This window comes from Rosa rugosa, chromosome 2 (assembly GCF_958449725.1).
Source record: "Rosa rugosa chromosome 2, drRosRugo1.1, whole genome shotgun sequence".
Classification (NCBI taxonomy): Eukaryota; Viridiplantae; Streptophyta; class Magnoliopsida; order Rosales; family Rosaceae; genus Rosa; species Rosa rugosa.
In genome coordinates this window covers 10,213,149-10,235,624 of record NC_084821.1, presented here as the reverse complement: position 1 = coordinate 10,235,624, position 22,476 = coordinate 10,213,149, and the positions used below count along the sequence as shown (strand labels likewise).

Here is a 22,476-nt window from a genome sequence, read left to right as displayed (position 1 = left end):
TACATGTTTCATTCTAATTAGCACACTAGCTAGTGTAGTACTTGTTCATTTTATTTTGTTACTTACCGGAATAATTAATTTGTGATTGTCAGTATTTTTTTTTTTTTTGAGAAAATATAATTTAATTACTTATTCATGGCTTAAAGGCACATTACATGATTCTAAAAAAAAAAAAAAAGGCACATTACATCAATTGTTGTATTATATCAAAGTCATAGATGATACAAGCCGCCAAAACAATTTGATCAGTAACCCTCATTGCAAACAAAATAAGCTCACTTATTCAAGCCTAAAAACAAAAGGACCCAAACCCTCACAAATTAACTCTCCTTCAAAGTAAATCTAGTAATTGGTGTACAACTTGAAAAACTAAGAATTAAGCCGACAAAGACCCAAATCCATTTGCAGGCAAATAACTAAAAAACTAGATTGGGCCAAAACCCTCTTCCACCAAAAACTGGTACATGCAGCCCAGCCGACCCAAGAAGAAAACAGCTCCAAGGCCTAATGTGACTGGCCCGACCCAATTTTAGCCTCCACCCCTCTGAGCAAACAAACGCACGCACACCGGAGCGTACATCCAACACAACCGCCATCACGCCTAAAGGACACCATCACCACTGCGATGTCGCCAATTGGAAGACACCACCAAGCCCTAAACGTACTAGCCACACCCAAATACTGTTGAATTTGGATCGCTCCGCACCCCAAGCCTCCAATAGATCCTCAAAAAAACGCCATCGCCGCCGCCAAGTCAAGACCAAACCACGCTGCTGACGTTGTCCCATGAAGCGGTGTCCGCGACTACCCAAACCACAGAGGAGTATCGAACCTGAACAACACCGCCCACTCACTATCAAACCCCAAGCACTGCGATCTCAAAAGCCAGAGGGCAATAGAAAACCATTCCCTTCCGGTAGCAACTCATCATCAACAAGGCAAGTGCCAGCACTGTCGGCAGATTGCCGTTGGACGAGCGGAAGGATCTCAGAGTTCTTACTGCCTTCGCACTCTCTCTCTCTCTCTCTCTGCGTTTTCATAGGAAACCTAGAAATGAATTTTATGTACGTGAGCGTCAGTATTTTTGTAATGAGTGTTGTACAATTATTGTCGAGGGAAAATGATTTGTGGCCTCAATGAGACCTAAGATTTGTGGCCTCAATCTTAGGTGTCATGCCATGTCACCTACACACATCACTAATTTGTCATATCATGACATGTAATTCTTGAGAAAAAGACAATCTTATCATTCCAAAATCTAATGAATCTAAGTTACTTTGGCTTTCTTCTAAACAAAAATTATTTTGGTTTTTTTTTTTTTCATTTTTTCTTTTCATTACTCTCATGCTTAGATTTAAACAACAATTTTTTTCTTCAATCAAGAATGGAAAAAAATTTCATGTAATTCAGTCAATAGATTTGCACATACACTCGATCAATAGATTTGCATAACACATGTATATGAATTCAACCTTTGTTGGGTTCTTGTAAATTTTGAAAGTATAATGTGAAAAGTACATATTCATATGATTATATGTATTCTTATGTTAATTTTTTTTTCTTCTCTATATGTAGCTAGGGTTTACATGTTATATTTTGAGTTTATTATTATTTTTGTTTGTTTTTTTTCCTTATATTTAGATTTGTAGATGATAATTAATCGATGAAATTTTTTTTTTTTTTGAATGAATGGTAATTCCATTGATAATAGCACATGCCAAGAAGGCCATTACATACTCACCCGCTGACACATAACAATGGCCAGATCAAGGTTTCGTGGAGGAGCCACAGTAGTACATAGGATAGACCAACTATATTCGAACTAATCGCTCACTTTAAAAGCGAGCCTAAAAGTTATGGGAACATAGCGAATAGACAAGCCAAACTACACTCGGTAGGTTTCTAATACAAGAAACTTATTGTAATTAGACAAAAGCTAAAAACATAGGTTTGGGCCAAGAGCCTAAACCCCAGCCCAAAATAGCAATGGACTAGGGCAAAACCCCAGCCCAACAGTTAGCGGCCCAATAGGAAGTCCACCAAGAAGAACTTGCTTCAGGCCCATCACGCTGGTTCGGGCCAGTCCACCTTGCCTCCCACCATCCCTTCGGACCTCCACCGACCGGACCTCGCTCCGGTTGACCCACATCGCCCGACCCGCGTCGCCCTGTCCGCCTTGCCTCCAAGCCGTCCCAAGTCAACACCGCCACGAGATGCATCCAGCACAGAAAACCAACGCTGTTCCAGGCCCGTGACCGTACCCCGCCGTCAAATCGAAATCCAGGGCACCCCATCGAACACCATCGCAGCGAGGATCGACGACCGGATCCGTAAAGCCACGAACACCCCATCGAACAAACCCAGCCGAATTGGTGACAAAACCCGAGCAAATTCCCTCCGACAATCCCATTGAGCATTTAGACCTCCCGTCCGGCAGCAAACCCATGGTAGCGGTGAGGCTGGAGACCCCCCGGCGACCGGGCGCCGTCGGACGAGAATATTTTCAAGGTTCTGAAGCCTCCTTAGGGTTTCCTCAGAGAGAGAGAGAGATTACCCTAGAAAATTCTTGCTATTTATTGTGACCAGATGTCTATCGATGAAATTTTTTCTTACCTCTTAATTTGGACATATGTATTTTTCAAATTCAATTTATTAATGCTATTTTTTTGGAGGAAATTAATCAATATTTGAAAAGAAAAGTTAAATGCCTATTTCTTGACTATATTGATGCTATTTGGAAAGAAAAATTATAGGAAAGAATTTAATTAAATGAAGAAAAATAATTGTCAAAGAATTTATAGACATATCTCTTAAATGAATACATAATTAATAGCTTATCTTTTTTTTTCGTCACCTAATTTAATTCTTTAATGTAATTGATTCATCCCCTAACATCTAAAAGAAAATTTAAAAGGGTAAAGTTGGTGTTGCAATAGTATGATGTGACAAGATTTATTATGTGGAATTGAAAATAAAATTTGAATTTGCTTACATGGCATGACACCTTGGATTTGAGGCCACAAATCTTAGGCCTCATTGAGGCCCTATATCATTGCCCATTGCCGAGTTACTTAATGAGTTTTGTTTAGTGTATAGGCTATTATGGCTGTCGGCTTTGATTCATTATTATTTATTAATGTAATGATCATTTCCTTTAAAGAAAAGATTTAGAGAGCAAATTTATTTATTTACACTCCTCTTAATTAAACTGACGTTGATCTTTGTAGCAAAAAAAAACTGACGTTGATCTTCAATAATATTGATGTCAATATTCCTTGGGAAAAAATTGTCATTCTCTTTTCGCTGAATAGAAAAAGCAACGCAATAAAAATTTTTCTTTCTAGTAGCAAATATATACTTCATGTAGTGTAATAAGTTTTCACAAAAAGTGGTTGGTTTCAATCACGAAATTTGTCTCCTAAGGATATAGGACTTAATTTTTGGTTGGTTACCCTGTGATGTGTCTCTAAAACGTAATTCTTAGACTCACGAGTCCTTCTCATTGTGTTGCTTGTTAGTTTTACATCAAACCTTAGAGGTATCAACTATTGTCCGAACTTTTGAATTTAATCAATATAGTAGTATTTCATTCACAATTAAGTTTTTTTTTTTTTTTTTGAAGAAATTAAGCTTTGTTCTTTGGATTGATGAAAAAATGTTGAGAAACATTACCATATAAAAAATAAAATTATGAATTAAGATTCATCAAAACTTCAATCATTATGCATGTGATTAACAATTAATCATACGTTGATGAAACGAAGTGCAAAATTGTGAGTGCGCGGCCGATAATCAAGGGTGTGAGCCCCCCGAAATGCAGTGTCGGATCCACCAGATCAGCGGTGCATAAGTCCAGCTCAAATAATTTTTGTACTAGCAGGTGCCACACTCTGTGTGTGGGTGTTTTGTTTTTTCGGTAAGGAAGTGGATAATTTCTTAACCAAAGCGGTTTTTTACATCAATAGCTATTAATAATAGTATAGATAGATAAATAAATAATGACTCAGGTGATGGAGTAAATTCTAATATCCAGAGAGTAATCCATGCATGAGATGTACTCTTAACATTGTGGGCACCGAGCAATGAATGCATGTTTGGAACCTGCAAGTAATTATGATGAGCGATACGACTTACACAGGCACCTCTCGATTCGAAATTGATTCTTTCTCATTTTACGTAATAACCAGAGAGATACGTACAGTACCCGACTCAGCACAGCACACTCAATTATTTCTCCTGAAAATTCAAGGAGATTTAATGGAGGAGTAGTCACAGTGATCCATCAGTTGCTATATCTGAGGGGAACAGAGAGGTCAAGGATTAGGTTGAAGTTAAGGGTCATTTCATCAAGTCAAATCTGTCAATTAATTTAGCAGGTGTTTTGTGTTAGGCACGTTAATACTGAAGCAACACTTCCCTAATTTGGCATGGATACCTTTCGCAGGGTTCCTTATATATCTATTCATGTGCTGTAATACAACGACCACTCTGCTTTACCCTTTAAAAAAAAAAAAAAAAAAAAAAAAGACGACCACCACTCCGGAGACATAACCATGAAGAACATGGAAGTTAATTGAAGGTGTTTTGTTGTAACCCTCCACCCTCCTATAATTGAAAGTTTCAATATATCATAAAAACAGCTATCTGATTAATTATACACGCTGAAAAGATATGATTTAAATTTTAGTTTCTAAAATCTTACATCATCATAAAAATAAAGAGTTATCTATTGAATTGTGAGACATAGAACTGTATATATTAAGACTGAGATTTTATATAAAAACCTCATACCCATTTTCAACCAAGTGTCTAAAATAAATAACTCGTAACATAACATACAATATACTTACAAGTCAAGACCCTCAGGCGAGACTATAGTGACCGTGAAAACAGTACTACTTAATAAGAAACTAAGTTCATCCAGATTGCATCTAATAGTGTGGGTTAAGCTTCTAGAATTAAATCAAATTTTTTGATAAATAAAACTGGTCATCATAATCCCTTTTCAATTTAGTCACCAATTTCCTCTTGATCTCTGCACTATTAACCATTAATCTTGGCGCTGTTAACACATTTATATTCCCGGGTACAAGATAATGTGTGGAAGACTGGAAGCAGATGTACGTGTGAAGCAAAGATTAAGCTAGCACTTTTAATGAATGGGGCAACCATATCATCATAATCTCCTTTTGAAATAGTGGGTTTTCCATTTCTGTCCTTAAATGGCCTGAATGATTGACCTTACTGAGACTCCAATTCATTGCCATCCGCTTCAAGCCAGTGCAGTAATCACACGCACCAAACTTAGATGTTGCAAACACGCAATCATATATATTTGGCCATATTAATAATGATTCAGATTTTCTATTTTTTGGTGACATTGTCACACTAGCATTATTTTATGTGAGTATGTTGAGCTTTACTACATTACATTGGCTTTTTTCCCCTAAAACCATAATAGACGGGGAAATGTTATATTCATGATGGTAACTATATATTATTTCATTTTATAAATTGGTATGACGTTTCCAACCATACATCTTAAAATGTCATTGTTAATGTGTAATCTTGTATTAGTTTATACATACGTACGATTCGATAGGTTCTTCGAACTTATAAAACAAAAAAAATGTATTTTTTAGTTAATAAATAAGTACACAAAAGTTGTGCAATTAAAAATACATACATATATAATACATTAGAGTCATCATAGATAGTTTGTAAAAAGTTAGCAATATAATAAGTATGATAATTGTCAATTTGGCACATCTCAACTATTGATTCACTCCTTCCTCCCTCACCGTCACGAATGCTTAACGGCTTTGTCAAACTTATGAAAGGTAAATCATTAGTGTCAAGAATTTTTCAAGTGAGCACATAGGAAAAATTAAGAATCAAACCATACCACCTATAAAGAAATACAAAAAGGATGTTGTTCACGTTTTTAGTGAGGCTTCATGTAGTAGTACGAATAAAAAAAACATCATTATGATAGTTTTATTTGCAAAATTGCAAGTCTGATAAAAACAGCGAATTAGTGTAAAAAAAAAAAATCATTAACGGTGCGACGAATAATGTTGTCCAAATTTTACTCTTAATGCCCCATTAACCATTAATCTTAGCTCCAGAATTAAGCTGCATGAACGAAGATAATAATTAATTTTTTCTTTTGTGCGGTAAAAAAACTAAAAGTAAAAGTTAAGTATAGTATACAAGCGCCCTATGGTGAGTATAAATGGAAAGTGGTAAAAAAACGGTAATGGATTGCTACTGCAGAGTGCAGATAGGGATTAGGGAGTTGAATAGTAAATATGTCACTTCCATTGGGGCCACCATGTGAAAATATTTGTGAATACCACCTTCCTTCTTCATCTCCTTCTATCTATACCCCTCGATCTCACTACACAAACCCTCCCCTTCTCTCTCTCTCTCATTTTCTTAGATGAGAGTGAGAGTCTCATTCATCATATTCATTCATCCATACTTTTCACGTCCCATCACCAAACGCTCCCCTCCTTCTTCCATATCTCTCTCTCTCTCTAAAACCCATTTCTTAGCTTTCTCTCTCTAAAACCCTCTATTTCTCAAACACAAAACAAAAACAAAAAACTCAAGAACTTTTCCCGTGAAAAATCCACAGTAACTCACCCCTCCCCCCTGAAGCTCCCAATTCTCATTTCACATGGAGGAAGGGAGAGAGAGCTAGCTACACATATATATATATATATATAGCTTATATTCTTAGAGAGCTAGCTAGCCCACAGATACATACTCAATTGCTAAACAAAACAGAATCATTGTGTAGTCCCTGTTCTTCTTGATGGATTCAGCTTCCGGTGGACCATCCGACCCTAATAGCGTCGGAGGCGAGGCTCCACCCGCCGCAACCGGGTCCGCCACAACAACAGCTTCGGCTTCGTCATCTCCAGCTCCGCCGAGCCGTTACGAGTCGCAGAAGCGGCGAGACTGGAACACGTTCCTGCAGTACCTGAAGAACCACAAGCCGCCACTGACGTTGGCGCGGTGCAGCGGGGCCCACGTGATCGAGTTCCTCAAGTACCTCGATCAGTTCGGGAAGACTAAGGTGCACAATTCGGGGTGTCCATATTTCGGTCATCCGAATCCTCCGGCGCCGTGCGCCTGCCCACTCAAGCAGGCGTGGGGTAGCCTCGACGCGCTCATCGGACGGCTGAGGGCGGCCTACGAGGAGAACGGCGGACGGCCCGAGTCGAACCCGTTCGGGGCACGCGCGGTGAGAATCTACTTGAGGGAGGTCAGGGAGGGTCAGGCCAAGGCCAGGGGTATTCCCTACGAGAAAAAGAAGCGGAAACGGCCAAGTACCGTTACGGTGGCCGGGAATGTGTCGGTGGGTTCCAGTAGTGCTGCTCAACAAGGCGGCGATGCTGCCGCTGGCGGAGGTGACGGTGCTCCAACTGGTCAATCTACTGCTGCTGCTGCTGCTGCTGTTACAACTACTACTGCCGCAGTATAGGTTCCACTAATTTTCTCTCCTTTTTTTCTTAAAAATATTATTCCCCGTTTAAAATTGTGATTATGAGGTATGTATATCAAGGCGATTCTCTGATGATAATTGGATCGACCCAAATGAACGAAAATTTTAGAAATTAATTTCGATCTTTTGAAGATCGGATTACCCAGACATCTATTGCATGTTCGATGGAAATTCCCCGAAAGGCTAAGTGTAGGTTCGATCTTCTCCCCGTAGGAGGAACAATAGGGCCGTTCTTATGCTCATTGCAAGACTTATTTCGCTGATTTGTTGCTACAGTTTCAAAGCTCTAACTATGTTGCTATTATAATTGATTATTATTCTCGGAAATTTGCAGTCCCGTCGAGTGAAAACCATTACTATTATGATTGATATTTAGATTTCTTCACATGGGACAGATTGCAGAGATACAACTACACAGCGCAATAGTCCTTGAAACGATTAATAAAGTTTTAGATTTGCTTTATTTCAACGAGAATTTTATGATATTCCGGAGTATAAGACGTACTGGAATCTAGAGTCATTAACCCCAACTGAGTGCAATATATATCATACAAAAACCCTCCTCCTAGCCTCCTTCAAAGACAAAGCTCATGACTAAACCAACACATCATAACTGATGTAAATTGATAGTGATACCCCTTACTTAAACAACCCAATTTACCATATCATTGAGGTTCATTTAATATATTCGATCTCCTCTATTATTTATATCCCCATCTGCAAACTACTGTTGTTACTCGTTTGGTTTATATAGCAAGTATATCAGTGCGGACTGTGGAGGGTCACAACCCTATTTACTGAGCATAGGGTTGGTTCATCTGGTCCCCGATTTTCTTTTGTCACTCTAAAACCCCCACGTGCGCTTCTGATTCACTTCATTTCTTATACTCACAGTTTCAGGTGTTCTCCATCTTTGAATCTCAGATTTTGTTTCTCAGATATGTAACATTAATTCTTCGGGTTTTGGTTTCTTGGTATTTGTAATCTGGATCGTTTTAACTCTTTCAGATTGAGTAGCCTGCTCTCTGTTTCATTGTTCTTCCTGAAAACAACGTTTCTTTCTCGCTCTCTGAAAACAAACAAACAAGCTAGGATGATGGGGAGGAGGAGAAAAACCTTATGTGATTGCTTGCTTGCTCTTATTTTATATTTGGAGTAAACTCCACCTCAGTGTGAAAACGACCACCAGCCAACCCTTTTTTGCTTCCATTTTTATTTATACATATCTTTGTAAACTATTATATACCAATTTGTTATAATAGCAGAGACTACCCACCAGGCACTAGTCACTCAGAAACAAAAACTCATTTCTGGATTTCAAAGATTAAATTAGCAGTAGTACTCCATATCCAATTGAAATGTCATCATGCTACATTTATTGTCCTATTCATGAAGCTGCTAAAATTAAATTATAGTATTTTTTATTTATCAATCTCTGGTTTTTTTGTTTGCTTCATTTTGCTATTCCTTGACCTTTTCTTTTTCTTATTTAATTATGAACATTATTGACATCCTTGTGCACTTTGCAGGGTGCTTTCACTTTCTAGCTTTTTCAAGAATCACTACTGTTGCGATATTTTGTCCCTCTTTTCCCCAACTATTTGCCCTTTTACGTCTCTGCCTCAAGTTAGTCGTTTGCTCCATTTCACTCTTTAACTAATTAATTTTACCACATTATATAAGGTATTCTGCTAAGTAATTAAGAAAAATCCTCATAATTCATGTAATAAGTACATCTTAAAAGCGATATAATTAATATGATTAGCTAATCTATACTATTATTAAGAGAAGAGAGCTTGCTCTCCAAAACTGAATTTTTTTACCAATTTAACCTTTATTTATTAAAAAACTATGAATTATAATGAATCAATAAGGATAATATAGTAAATTGAATAATAGAAAACAAAAGAATAAAAAAAAAGCAGAAAATGTGGTAGTTGTACTAGAAATTTCTCCACTATCTTTAACTTCTCTTCACACACATAGTGGGTGGGCCCTGCTAGTTTTATTAAAAGAATGTAGTCGCTCTAAATCTCTCCATATTAGGCATCACATGTTTTATAATCTAAAAAATTCTCTTAAAACTATAATCCTAACCCTAACAGTACTATTTTTTATTTTAATCTTTTTACTTTCTCTTCTTCTTTTTGTCAAATGGAAGTTCTGATTACACATGCACCTAATTTTTTTCATCTTAATCTTCTGAATTTGCCCCATATCTCAACAACCCCATACCGCCCATCTCACCATTTTTACCTCTTCCATCTCATCCATCCGGCCCCTCCAACCTAGATCGTGTTGACATATCCTTCTCCTGGGTGATTTTTGCTGTGTTTTATATATGTGTAATTGCCAGTTAGGGTTTGGGTTCCACAACAGGAGAGAAGCTAGGAAAAGGGGCGGAAGTGACTCGATCGGTGTGCGGAAATAAAATCTTTTTTGAGGAAAGGAAATTTCATTGAACTAGCGATAGAAATCGCTCAAGAGGGCATCCCAATGGGGAGTATATAAAGGCCAAGAAAGATTTAATCCTAGAGCTAAAATAGAACAAATTAGAAGGTGTACTACACCAATGACTTGTCCATGTACAATAGAACACTGCTCTGAAACACTTATAGGAAAACTAGCAGATAAATCCTCAGTCTCCTCAAGATAATTACCAACAATAAAACTATTGTCACGACCTTGAGATTTGTATATCAAACCATTAGAATATGCAATCTGGGCATGCAAAAAATCGGCCAACCAATCAAATCTAGACTCATCCCAGCCTAAAACGCACTGCTCGCCAAGGCACGCAATTGTGGTACTCACAACGTGAATGTACTGAGACTCTTTATAAAATGTAGAAAAGAATAGTCTACCGGAAAGTAAAACCAGCATCCCCAGCGAAAAGAAAACAGGAGAATTGAACAACATCATCGCATCTCCTGGGTCCCAAATCCACCCCCTAGAGAGGTTTAGGCCATTGAATGGATTCAGATCTGGGCCCAACAACAACCCAAAGCCTTAGCCAGATTTGATCTGGACACCCAACTTCTGTTTGGCACCCAATCATGCCATCTCCGCGCGGCCATCAGCACTGACCGCTTCTACATCTCTGACGTAGCCCTACTGAAAAGCGCCGCAATCAACCACCACTTTAGCAGACCACCAAACCCCATCACGACACAGAGCAGATCCTCCGTCGTTGACCTTACGTGTGCACAGCCCCACACCACTACCATCACCATCAATGACATAGCTACAAGGAAGCAGCGAAGTCACCATCTAGGACCGGGATCCCAGAGCCATATTAGATCCCTTGAGCTGACAACCTTGCCTAAACAGCGATCAGCGCTCGCTTGATCCTGGTGAAAGAAAATAGATCCATATGATTGTCTGTTGAAATGATGGTATAAGGGCAGCGTGCTACCCTTTGTCGCGGTTACGGTGGGCTTCGCTGGAATCAAGCACATGAGCACTCGGTGTTGGGGAAGCCTCAAGTGCTTCCATGGCTGAGATACGCCGCTGGCGGCGTTAGGTAAGCGAGAAGGGTTCTTGCTCATAGGGTTATGTGGCATCATAGATAGCTTACATTAATGATTTTTTCACATTTGAGGAAATAAAATCTTGATAAAAGAAAAAAAAAAAATTTACGTAGTGACTGAATTTTTTTCTCTTTTTCTTTTCCTTTATTTATTTATTCATTTTTATTTTTTTCATGTTGAAGTGAAAGTTTGAATAATAATGTGAAGGTTTGACTAAGAGTCTAGAACCTCGATCTATTTGTCAAATTTTCTATAGAAAGCTAATTTTGTGATCAACGACTTCATGAAAATGGTTAGGATGGTACCTAAGAGCATCTCCATGAAGTACCTTTTTGAAACGAAAGAGGTCAACCCAATTTTATAATTTAGGACTTACAAAGAACCTATTCTAGCCAAATAGAAACTCCGCAATCCAGAGTACACCCACCTTTTAGGAAATCCACGCACCATTATTCTAATAAAACCTAAGTACTAAGAAGGTCTACTAGATGACATCAGGCAAGAACTTCATCAGAGGAGAGATATTGTAGTGAAGCATACAACAAGGGTTTGTAATAGAGTTGCTCACTGTCTAGCAAACTCGGTCTATGACGTGGGAAATGCCTGTGTTTGGCAGACCCAACCTCCAGCTCTAATTCTGGAGTTACTGAAGCACGATTGTAAACAATTGGGGTAGATCCCATTTTATGAATGAATTTCTTTGGTTAAAAAAAAAAAAAGCTGTTTAAATAAATGTTTCAACCGAGCACTAGATTTTGTGACCCAAACTGAAATTAAATATTACTAGTAGTCATAGCTTCCTTCAAAGAAGAGGGAAGGATGAATAAACCTAAAATATAACATAAAATAAGGAAAAAGGCCTTAAGGGCCTTGTAGACCCAAAACAGCCCAGTCCAGCCTAATTAAGCCCAACATCCAAAATGGAGTCCAATAGTCCAAGGTTGCAGAAACCCTAGCAATCAACTGCTCCCTCCCGCAGCCACCACTAACGACTATGCTGACTATACCATCAGTATTGTTTTCCCAAGCCTCAGGATCAACACCGCCACAAATGACACATCCACCGCTTGAACAACCACCAATGTCGCCGTACCTACCACTACTACCGCAACACCTACTAGTGTTCAAGCTACTAGCACCATCCACATCAAGGGAAGACATATTCGATACCATCACCACTGCAGTGCTCGCCGCTGTCAAATCCACCCAAGATTCGGGCATACCCAATCTGGTCCCATCACCCACGACCGCGTTCAAGAACCATACACACGGAGCACTCAGATCTCCGAGCTCCTTCATCCACTCTGCAATCCGAGCAACCGAGACCCCATTTCAAACAAAGACATCTCGGTTTATCATCGAGCACAACACCCGATCAGCGCCACCGACCCTGGTTGCAATACCCGCATCCGTAGCCGCAATGTCACCAAAACCTGACACGTACCCTCACAAAACCATTGTTACCCAACACAACTAAAAGGAGAATAAGCAGCCTAGAGGCCACCATTGACAAACAATAGGGAGATACGAGAAGCCGCCGCGAGAGGTTTCTCAAACCCTAACAGACCGCTAGGTTAGTGCTGCTCATATGAAACAGATAAACATTGAAATTGAAAGAAAAAATTAAAAATTGGAAGTAAGTTTGCTTTTGCATAGCTAAAAGTAGCTAAAACTGGAATATAACTAGTTACTTATTGAGTTAGAGCATCTTTAGCCGACTCTCTATTTTGGCTTCTTAGCCATTTTGGAGAGTGTGTTTAGCTTTTTATATATTTAAGCAGCTGCACCAGACTCCTAAGTGGCTCTCCATTATAACTTTTAGTTATCTCGCTCCTAAATATAGAGAGCGAGATGAATATAGAGAGCGAGATTATGCTCTCTATAATTTAAAACATTCATTTTGAGTTATTTTATGTAACTTCTAAGTACATTTAAACTATTTAATCTTCATTTAAAAAATAATATAAATTCAAAACTAGCTAAAATAGAGAGCATTGGTGCAAACGTATTTCTAAAGTGGCTAGTCAAAATTACTTTTTAGCTATTTTGGCTAAAATTTAACTCAAATATGGCTAACATTACTAAAGATGCTCTTATTATCCAGTAGAATATCTAAAGTCCAAGTTAAATTTAAGTTTTAGTTAAATTCTTTCTCCTCTCTAGCTGAGAGCATCTTTAACAGACTCTCTATTGTGGCTCCTTAGCTATTTTGGAGAGCATGTTTAGCTTTTTATTTATTTTAGCAACTGCACCAGACTTCTAAGTGGCTCTCTATTATAACTTTTAGCTATCTCGCTCCTAAATATAGAGAGCGGGATGAGACTCTCTATAATTTAAAACATTCATTTTAAGTTATTTTATGTAATTTATAAATACATTTAAACTATTTAATATTCATTTAAAAAATAATATAAATTCAAAACTAGCTAAAATAGAGAGCATTGATGCAGACATAATTTTAAAGTGGCTAGCTAAAATGACTTTTTAGCTACTTTAGCTAAAATTTGACTCAAAAATGGCTAGCATTGCTAAAGATGCTATGAATATAGCTAGGTTTTTTTTTTTTGAAAGGATATAGCTAGGTTTTTTAGCTAAAGTTAAATTTAGCTTTTGTTTAGCTAGTCTGCTGGATATCAAACTTAGCCTAAAATTAGTTAAATTAATTTTTTTTTTTTAAATAAGTATTATGATGGAGATGCCCGAAGATATGATGATAACAGACATAGCAAATGGGAAGCTTTGACCAGCTAGTTACCTCCATTTGTCAGATAATAGTCTGTACTCTGTAGGAAATAAATTAGGACGGTAATAGAAACAGTATGGGTAAAAAAAAAAAAAAAAGGGGTTTTAAACTTTTAAACAAGAAAAGCAAATATATACTTTGGCATTTAGTCTGAAAAGAAAAAAGAATATAGGCCATGTATATTGCAACAGTAAGTGGGGCAGAGAATTCTGAACGGAATTTAAGTGCAGAAAGAGCAGTAGTCACAAGAATGTGATTGTACAAAGAGAAAGCTCTTCAACGCATGCAAGGTATCTCTGCTTGTTTCTGATCAAATTTCTTTTTCCTGATATTGTCGCCATATATTCGTATCATATCCAGTCCTTTCTCACATGGACCATGCCATATGGTAATAAGATCATCGATCGACTTCATTTATTTTCATTTTCATTTTCATTTCCATTTCCATTTCTTTTCACAGAGAGAGAGAGAGAGAGAGAGGTGGGTTTGGCATCGCATGGGGGTTGTGAGGTTTCTTTAAGCACCTAACCGACTGGACTTGTCCTCATTGGAGTCGGCAGTGTTATAATTGACGTATGGATTTGGATACAGAAGAATATGTATACTATATCTATAGTCGTATATACTTAGCGTTTAGCCCTTTAGCCTCTTGTCTACGACGACCATATATACCTAATTGAATCCAAATGGGGACACCCACATGCCCCTTGTTTTATAAGGTATGCAGAGAGACATACGAACAATATGTGTACACGTCCGTGGGGCTTGGTACCAGCATGCACCAATTTGTATCACATGCGTGCATATGTGTTACAACCATTCATAATGTTCAGTACATGTTTTGTCCTTGGATGATGCCCTAGTTAGAGGGAACTAGGAAAAGATCGATCGAGTTGGGGGACATATAGTTCGTATAAGAAGTTAGGAGGTGCAAGATGTAAAAGTTAGAAAAGAAACAAAATGTTTTGCTCTATTTAAGAATCCAGGAAAATTACTTTCGGTAAACAATAAGAAAATGATTTGATCTTCGACAACTCATAAGTTTATATTTGAATTTTCGAGAGATAAGAAGTTAGAAATACGTGGCCAGCCGTAAAAAGAGAAAGATAAAACATTTGTTTCATTCAGGCAACGAGCGAGGAAAACTATTGATGATCCAATGGTAAAAGGTTGTAAATTTAAATGGCTTAGGTTTGAGCTCTCACATTCGCAACAAGACTCAAGTTACTTATTTTAGCAAAATCACCCATCAGAGCCATCATTAACTATTGGTCGTTGAGGTGTATTTACGAGTGACTTCATAAATAATTTCACAAGTATAGTTGGATATCTTGAGACCTAGTTTCTTACTGCATGAGTACGAAAGGATTGAAGTAAATTCAGAATATGTTCAATCACTTTCCGAACTACGTACAAAGCTTTATTCAAAAATCAAGTAGTACATCTCATGACCTATGCTTGTCATTCATCAATGGTATGGCCAGGTAGGTATTGCCTCCAGTGTCCAAGGCTCCTCGGCAACTTTTCCGGACAGTACAGCATGCTCCTCTAAGTTGGTGAAAATTGATTTTTGGCAACCTAATAATATTGATTTTTTTTGTTTTGTTTTATTTGTCTAATTATTATTATTATTATTTTTTGAGTAAAATGAGGTAAGCCCTTTATTGAAATTAAATGATTACAACGATGTGATGCCAAAAAGCATCAATAAAGAAAATAAACTGTGCGAACGGAAAAGATGCAAAAACTTCATCTGAATTACAAAGAAATAAAGGTGCTACAGCAACGTCGAAACGCAACACTTATTTTACACTACGGATAACAGCCATGTAGTGAATTGAGTAGTCGGTGGTTTGACTATCCATGCAATTCCAACACACAAATTGACAATAGCCAATTTGGCCCCAGAATGAGGGCACTCTCCCATCTAAAGAACGAAGCCGGCCAAGGTTGTCAGAACATGGCCAAGTTGGCAGACGATCTTTCACGAACAGATACCATAAACCTTGGTCCCAAATCCAATACTAGTACCGAGCAGAGGCTCCAAGCCATTCCAAAAATTGAAAAACAGCCCAATGAATAGAGTGGGCTAGAACCCAAGCCCAACAAATAAAGTGGGCCAGAAACCCAACCCAACATTGAGAATGGGTTGAAGCCCAATCCCACGGCCCGCCTGGATCCCAAATCCGGGTTCTCTTGCTCCGGTCCCAGACCCGATACGTCTTGTGCGCCACCCAACTCCACCGCTGGCAAGACGAGCCCGACACCACCGCTGCCTCAATTGCATCTCTTCCACAATCAAGTCAAAACACAACCAGGCAATCGTGGAACTCGTTCCCAGCCTTCCAAAACCGCAGATGCGGCGCTCCCTGAAGTATGCCACCATCGCAATGTACATCACTACCGGGGTTAGCCTCACACCAACGCTAGAAGCCGCCTGATGTCAGTCCGTCCACCATATCAGAACCTTCATCAAATCTCATCCACACCAACAATGGGCAGAACAAATCACCAGCCCCAACGAGAAGAAGCGAGAAGAAGCATAAAGGAGAATAGCAGGCCAAGACCTGTAGATTTATCCACGGGTAGGAAGAGGTATAAGAGCTGCATTCGCTAGGGACGATGGCTCAGAAACCCTAGCAGAGCTAGGTCATTAAATTTTTATATGAATGTTATTAACTTTTTTGTCTAATTATCTTTAACTTAACTTCTTTGAAAAGAAAAAAATAAGCACATTATTTTTTTAATACGTTTTAAGAATTAATAAAACGAAACACATAGAATTTTTCAGGACTTTAGTGGCTTAACATAGATTAATTAACAATTAAACACTTAAGATTAGCCCAAGCGGTAAAGAGGAGATTGAGAATTTGGTTAGAATTAGACTAGATCAGGAGTTTCCTCTCATGTAACCAAAAAGATTAACTATTACTTTCATTATCATCCTAAATTCGTCAATGTTTTCATGAAATGTATCTCGGTGTGTTTTTCAAACTCAATTTGCTTTCTTGGGTTAGGGGTAAAGTGCTTGGCACCTTGTTAGTAGATGTAACCAAAAAGATCAACAATTACTTTAATTATCATATTAAATTCGTCAACATTTTCATGAGATTTATCACGGTATGTCTTTCAAATCCAGTTTATTTTCTTGGGTTAGGGATAAAGTGTTTGGCACCTTGTTAGTAGACGTAGCAAAAAAAAATTAGAAAATTAACCATTACTTTCATAATCACTTTAAATACGTCAATATTTTCATGAGATTTATCTCGATGTATCTTATAAACCCAATTTGTTTTCTTAGGTTAGGGGTAAAGTGCTTGGCACCTTGTTAGTAGAACTATAAACTAATTGCTCTACAAATTTTTAAATTTCACAGCCACAGATACATGACGACAAAACCTCCCATCAGAATTAAGAACCGACCAATAAGATATGTAGTTTGTGTTCACATTTTATTGTCTAATGTAGTAGGTAGAGGATAAACTAAAATGTGTGCAGGGAACATCTATTGTTTATCAACAGCTATTATTAAAATAATGAAAGCTAAAAAGAAATTATTAGAGTTTACAAAATCGAATGAGGTCATCGTGTTCTAGAAGAGATTCGGGCTTATGGATTTTATTCAAATGCACTTCAACTTCAGATATTGATCCGAATTTTCACTCTTAAGTGTTAACGTGAGTGGTACAGATTCAATGTATCAATTAACATTAATTTTCTGTATCAAATAGGAGTGATTGTAGAGATAGTATAGTTAACTTGCCTTGTATGTACACTAATGTAATTATTTACAAACCTTATTGAGAGATGACACTACTACACAAAAGGCTTCACACGACGGTTTAAAACTGTCGTCTCACGTTTTGCATTTCCGTGGTCTATCGAGGCGTCGTCTGATGAAACGCTGTCAAACGACGGTTTTCAACCGTCGTATATCGATCATTGGGTCGACGGTTTTCAGCTAAATCCATGGTCTGATGGACCGGCAGATCTGCCGACATGCTGTCGACAAGATGTCGACAGAAATATGCCGTGGTGTGACTTCTACTCATACCACGGTTTTTAGGATTCCAGCCTTGTCTCTTGATTGTTCAGAAGTCAGTTTTTATTTTTAAGACGTTGTGTGAATTGTATACACACGACAGTTCTTTCAGCATAAAATGTGGTGTGATGACCTAAAAGTTCAGTGTATGTGTGCCTTCACACGACAGATATAACTCAAACCGTTGTATTGTAACATTTGAGACAATGGTTTTTGCTAATACTTGTTGTCTGTGTGCATCCAACAATGATATCGATAAGAACCGTCATGTGAATTGTTGAAAATTTGTCTGATTCAGCCCTATAATCCTCATCAAACGACATATTTTCCTTTTTTCCTACTATTGTTTGATTTGGTAATGGCAAGATTCAGATTTAGCTGGAACCAAAAATTGACCAAATGAACAATAATTTTCTTATAATAAATAGCTGTTATAATCCCATAAATGGATCCGATAATGCTAATTGTATGCAAAAAATAGAAAAGATCACATCTACGGATCTCTCATACCAAAAAAAAACATCTACAAATGTGGCTAAAATAGTCTCATCCGTACATGATCACATCTATAGATGAAATGCAATTCAGGCCAACCCAAAAAGGACCAACATCTTGCCTAATGCACTTCAGACCTTGCATATACCCAAAAAAGACCAACAATGATTCATCCCAGCACACTTCCCAACTTTAGCAGGTTCTTCACCTCATAATTTGCGAGTTCATTACGCAGTTCATCAACTTCAGTGTTTGTTGCGAACTAAAGAGAGGTGGTCGATGAGTGCCCCATAGTGATCCTCATTGATGATTTAATGTGTGCCAGGCAAGTCTCCATAATGCAGATTCCCCCTAAAAATAAAAAGATTGAAACGTCATATGTTGCTAAGGCTGTATGAGATATTACAGTAAACATACTAACCTCAGGAACTATCCTATTGAGGAACGTCTCTGTATTAGTACGAACATAAGAGTCAGTTCTCATTGATAGTAAGGGGAGCACTTATGTGCGGTGCTCAAAGAATAATCCAAATAAAAAACCTCATGACCAATTTACGTGTCTAATTTTCTCAGTACCAGTTGCAGCAATGAAATCAGGAAGCTGAAACGGTTGTTTCTCGATACCATGTTTACCCTGCAAAATCAATCAAGTCTCGATGAGATACCAGTAATGGTATAGTTCTTTACTCAAATCAGCAGTCTACTATATTAAAATTATAGATGAAGTCCAGAGCACTAAGCATTATGGGATGGCCTTTGAAAGTTCAAAGCAAATACATTGGTACCTTTAAAATGTATAAAATGTGTACAATATGCTAAGTATATCCCCAAATATGGCCTTAGTTATGCTTATATCCCCCAATCAACACTAGCAGATACATATGAAGATAAATCAATCAAGGGTGACTTTTGCCAAACACCTATTACTAGTAAGAAATTCCTGGCTTTTCAATTTGTTCACAGAATACCTAGAACTGCAGGTGAGCAGGTTTATGTTCTTTTGTTAAATAAAATTGCAAGAAAGTTAGTAGTAGAGGAGGACCACGGCTTAGAGAAAGTGTTAATTTAGCATTCCTATATTCCCATATTATTCTGCATTTTTAATTCTATACACTACATTTCGATGACTTTGTGAACATGTTATGCACTCAGAATCTCATAATTCATGAACCACTGATTAATCTAAACCAGAGTAGAATTAGAAAAGCTAGGTAGATCTAATTACCAGATTCAGTGTGTAAGAAATTCCTGTACGATTTCAAAAAGACCAGCAATTTAGGATCAGCTGCAGTTGCATCCCACACCTAGAAACATATTAACAGTTAAACAATCTTAATATCAAAGCTGTACAAATGAAAAAAAAAAAAACAACAGAGAGAAACATACATGAGCTATTTATCTTGCATATAGTCCAAGTATTTACCAGGTCAATTATGCCTATATCCCCCAATCAACTCCAAGATTGTATTGAAACCATTTGAATTAGTTACACTACTACGTACTACCGTTTCATACCAAAACCCAAACCAAAAAAATCAAACAGAAGTAAAAAACTTAAACTTCCTTTCTTGAGCAAATGAAACATCATAGATGAAAAAGTAGAGCCTATAAAACAAAAGCCTTAAGAGTCCCATAACTTGTAGAGCTAGAGTTCAAGTACAAAACCAATTAAGCCACTGCACAATCTCCTTCTCTTTGTGAACCGAAAACTGAAAATTCATGAGAACAAAGTTCACAAACCTTTAAGGTTGTATTCAAGTTATTTCTCGCATTGCTGAGAAGCTTTATCTTATCATGGTTTTCAATCAAAGTTTGACATTCTTGACATAGCCTGATGCAGAAGGAAATCATATCAACCATCAAAAACAGATTAATGTTGCACAACGTCGACTTATAAAAAGCATTCATCTAAGCTACAAAATAGACAATAAAATAATCGTGCAGCTACTTTCCTAGTAGGCCAAGAGAACAGAAATAAAATATTGATACATAGAAAAGACTTGAATGCTTAGAGGAAGAATAGAAAAGCATATTCACTAGTAAGAAACAGAAACCAAAATCAACTGATGTAAATGAATAGCAGACCCTGTCCTACTCCATCCAAAGCTTTAGAATACCTCTAAGCAGCGACATATATATGCAACAAAATAAGCATATACTATCAAGGCACATGCCTATTACAATAACCACTAAGAAGGAACAAAAGAAAATTAAGGATTTCTCAACAGTCATGCTGAGAGTTTAGTCCAATATGCATGGTAGTTAACTTGCACTAGCAGATTTGTACAGTTGCTGAGCTCCATGTTACCTTATATTGCGCTAAGAAGCTGTCATAACTCCAAGTTTAGTCCATGACCTGTGATGGGATACCTGTGGAAAGAAAATGAGATGACTTTTTAGCTAAATGATTTACCAGTTCTGCCTAGCAGTACCTCTACTTCAATTTCAAGGCAATACTAAAAGTTATAACATTATCTCGAATACAGCTATGAAGGATTTAATCATGATAGAAGATATCCTAGCATTGACACCAGCCATAACAGCAAAGTTCCAAGCTTGTATCCATAGACCCTTACATATCAACACAATTCCATCTAATAAAAACTCAACTCCCATACACAATTAACCACCACGCCATCATCAAAGTACCAATGTTTACCTCTTCAAAACCCTAATTTGTAATCTCAATTCCCAAATTGGAGTGGAAAATGACAATAGAGAGATAAAGATAAATACCTGAGCTTTCTTGAATAAGACCATGGTTTGGGGGTTGAGGTTGAAAATTGAAACCCTAGAAAATTGGGGATTTCGAATTCAGCAAAGAATGAATGGGGATCTGGCCTCGTCGTTGTTGAAGGAAAGGTACCTAAAGTCATTGTGTGGGTTGGTATGATTAGCCAATGGAGAAGGCTGTACAGAAATGGTAGCAGAGATAAAATTCTAGGGAAATCAAAGAAATTTAGATTTCCAATCTCAAAACCCAGACAAATCTACCTATGTTGCCTCAGAACAAAATTGATTTGAGAGTTCGATTCAGATCTACAGTCGCCAGAACTCAATTTCAACCTTTCACGAGACCAACCACCGCCTCCAAAGCTACAACCACTGCCGAATCGAAGCCAACACCACCACCGAAGCCAATCGAAGCCACAAGCAACCAAATAAAGCAACAATCACCACCGCCTCCAAAGCTACAACCACTGCCGAATCGAAGCCAACACCACCGCCGAAGCCAATCGAAGCCACAAGCAACCAAATAAAGCAAAAATCACCACCGCCAATAGATCTGAAGAACCCTACAGCAATGGGAAGGGAATAACCCTGAAGCGATGGGACGGGAAGGGAAGCGATTTGAAGAACCCTTGAAACAGAGTTGGTTCTAAGATTAGCATTGTCGAAGAGTACTGATGGTCACGGTCGGGGTCGGGGTTTGTCGAAGAGTGATAGTCATGGTCGGGGTCGCGGTTTGTAGAGGAATGGTTTTGTTGAATACAAGTTGTCGAGAGAAAGGCCAAGGAAGAAAGTTGTCGAAGATAGAGAGAAAGGCTAGCTATGTCGAAGAGAGTTTTAATTTTTTGCCCTAGTGTAGAGGGCAACCCCTCGTTTAGAGCATGGACACGGGCATGGGCACGAGCTCATTAGTTAATGGACAAGCCCTCATACAATCATGTTGTCCGGACATTGGATCCAAATGTTCAAATTTTGAATTTTGGGTTTGCGCTTTGGGGGGACATATTTCTAATTTCTCTCTTGCTAATTGACTTCATTCATACCACAGTTTTAGACTTATCCGTTGTACCAACCAATATATGTTCTAACTTTCTTGATATCCGATGAAGCTAAAGCTTAGGGTTTGGGGTGAAAACTGGCACCACTAAATGGTGGGAAGATTGGCGCTCAAAGTTTTTCACAGTCACACCACGCTTCTATTTATAAACGTCTTCTGAAGCAATACATAATTTCAACATGAAAAACACCCGTTGGTTGAATATATATTAGAAGATGGAAATTTTACAACCGTCGTCTCAATAATGAGAAATTATTCACACCACGGAAAACAGTGTGACGTCGTCTGAGAGGTGTCGTGTGATTCATTTTCTGTAGTAGTGTGAATAGAATATCAAATTATTTCTATATACTGTTTTATATGGTA

General features: G+C 37.9%; 1 protein-coding gene and 1 long non-coding RNA gene across 2 annotated transcripts; one reads left to right on the top strand and one right to left on the bottom strand.

Annotated features, from left to right (window-relative positions):
- The first annotated feature begins 6,404 nt into the window (after window positions 1–6,404).
- Window positions 6,405–9,125, top strand: LOC133733838 (protein LIGHT-DEPENDENT SHORT HYPOCOTYLS 6-like). The gene is made up of 2 exons (XM_062161482.1): window positions 6,405–7,492; window positions 9,043–9,125. Exon 1 carries the CDS (start codon window positions 6,821–6,823, stop codon window positions 7,490–7,492), a length of 672 nt encoding a protein of 223 aa, XP_062017466.1. The 5' UTR covers window positions 6,405–6,820; the 3' UTR covers window positions 9,043–9,125.
- A 9,094-nt stretch (window positions 9,126–18,219) lies between these two features.
- Window positions 18,220–21,944, bottom strand: LOC133734615 (uncharacterized). The gene is made up of 6 exons (XR_009858433.1): window positions 21,318–21,944; window positions 21,060–21,189; window positions 20,632–20,693; window positions 20,064–20,154; window positions 19,549–19,627; window positions 18,220–18,957 (listed from the first exon to the last, which is right to left on the bottom strand). It is a non-coding gene; the product is annotated as an uncharacterized LOC133734615 (long non-coding RNA).
- Window positions 21,945–22,476: the final 532 nt, after the last annotated feature.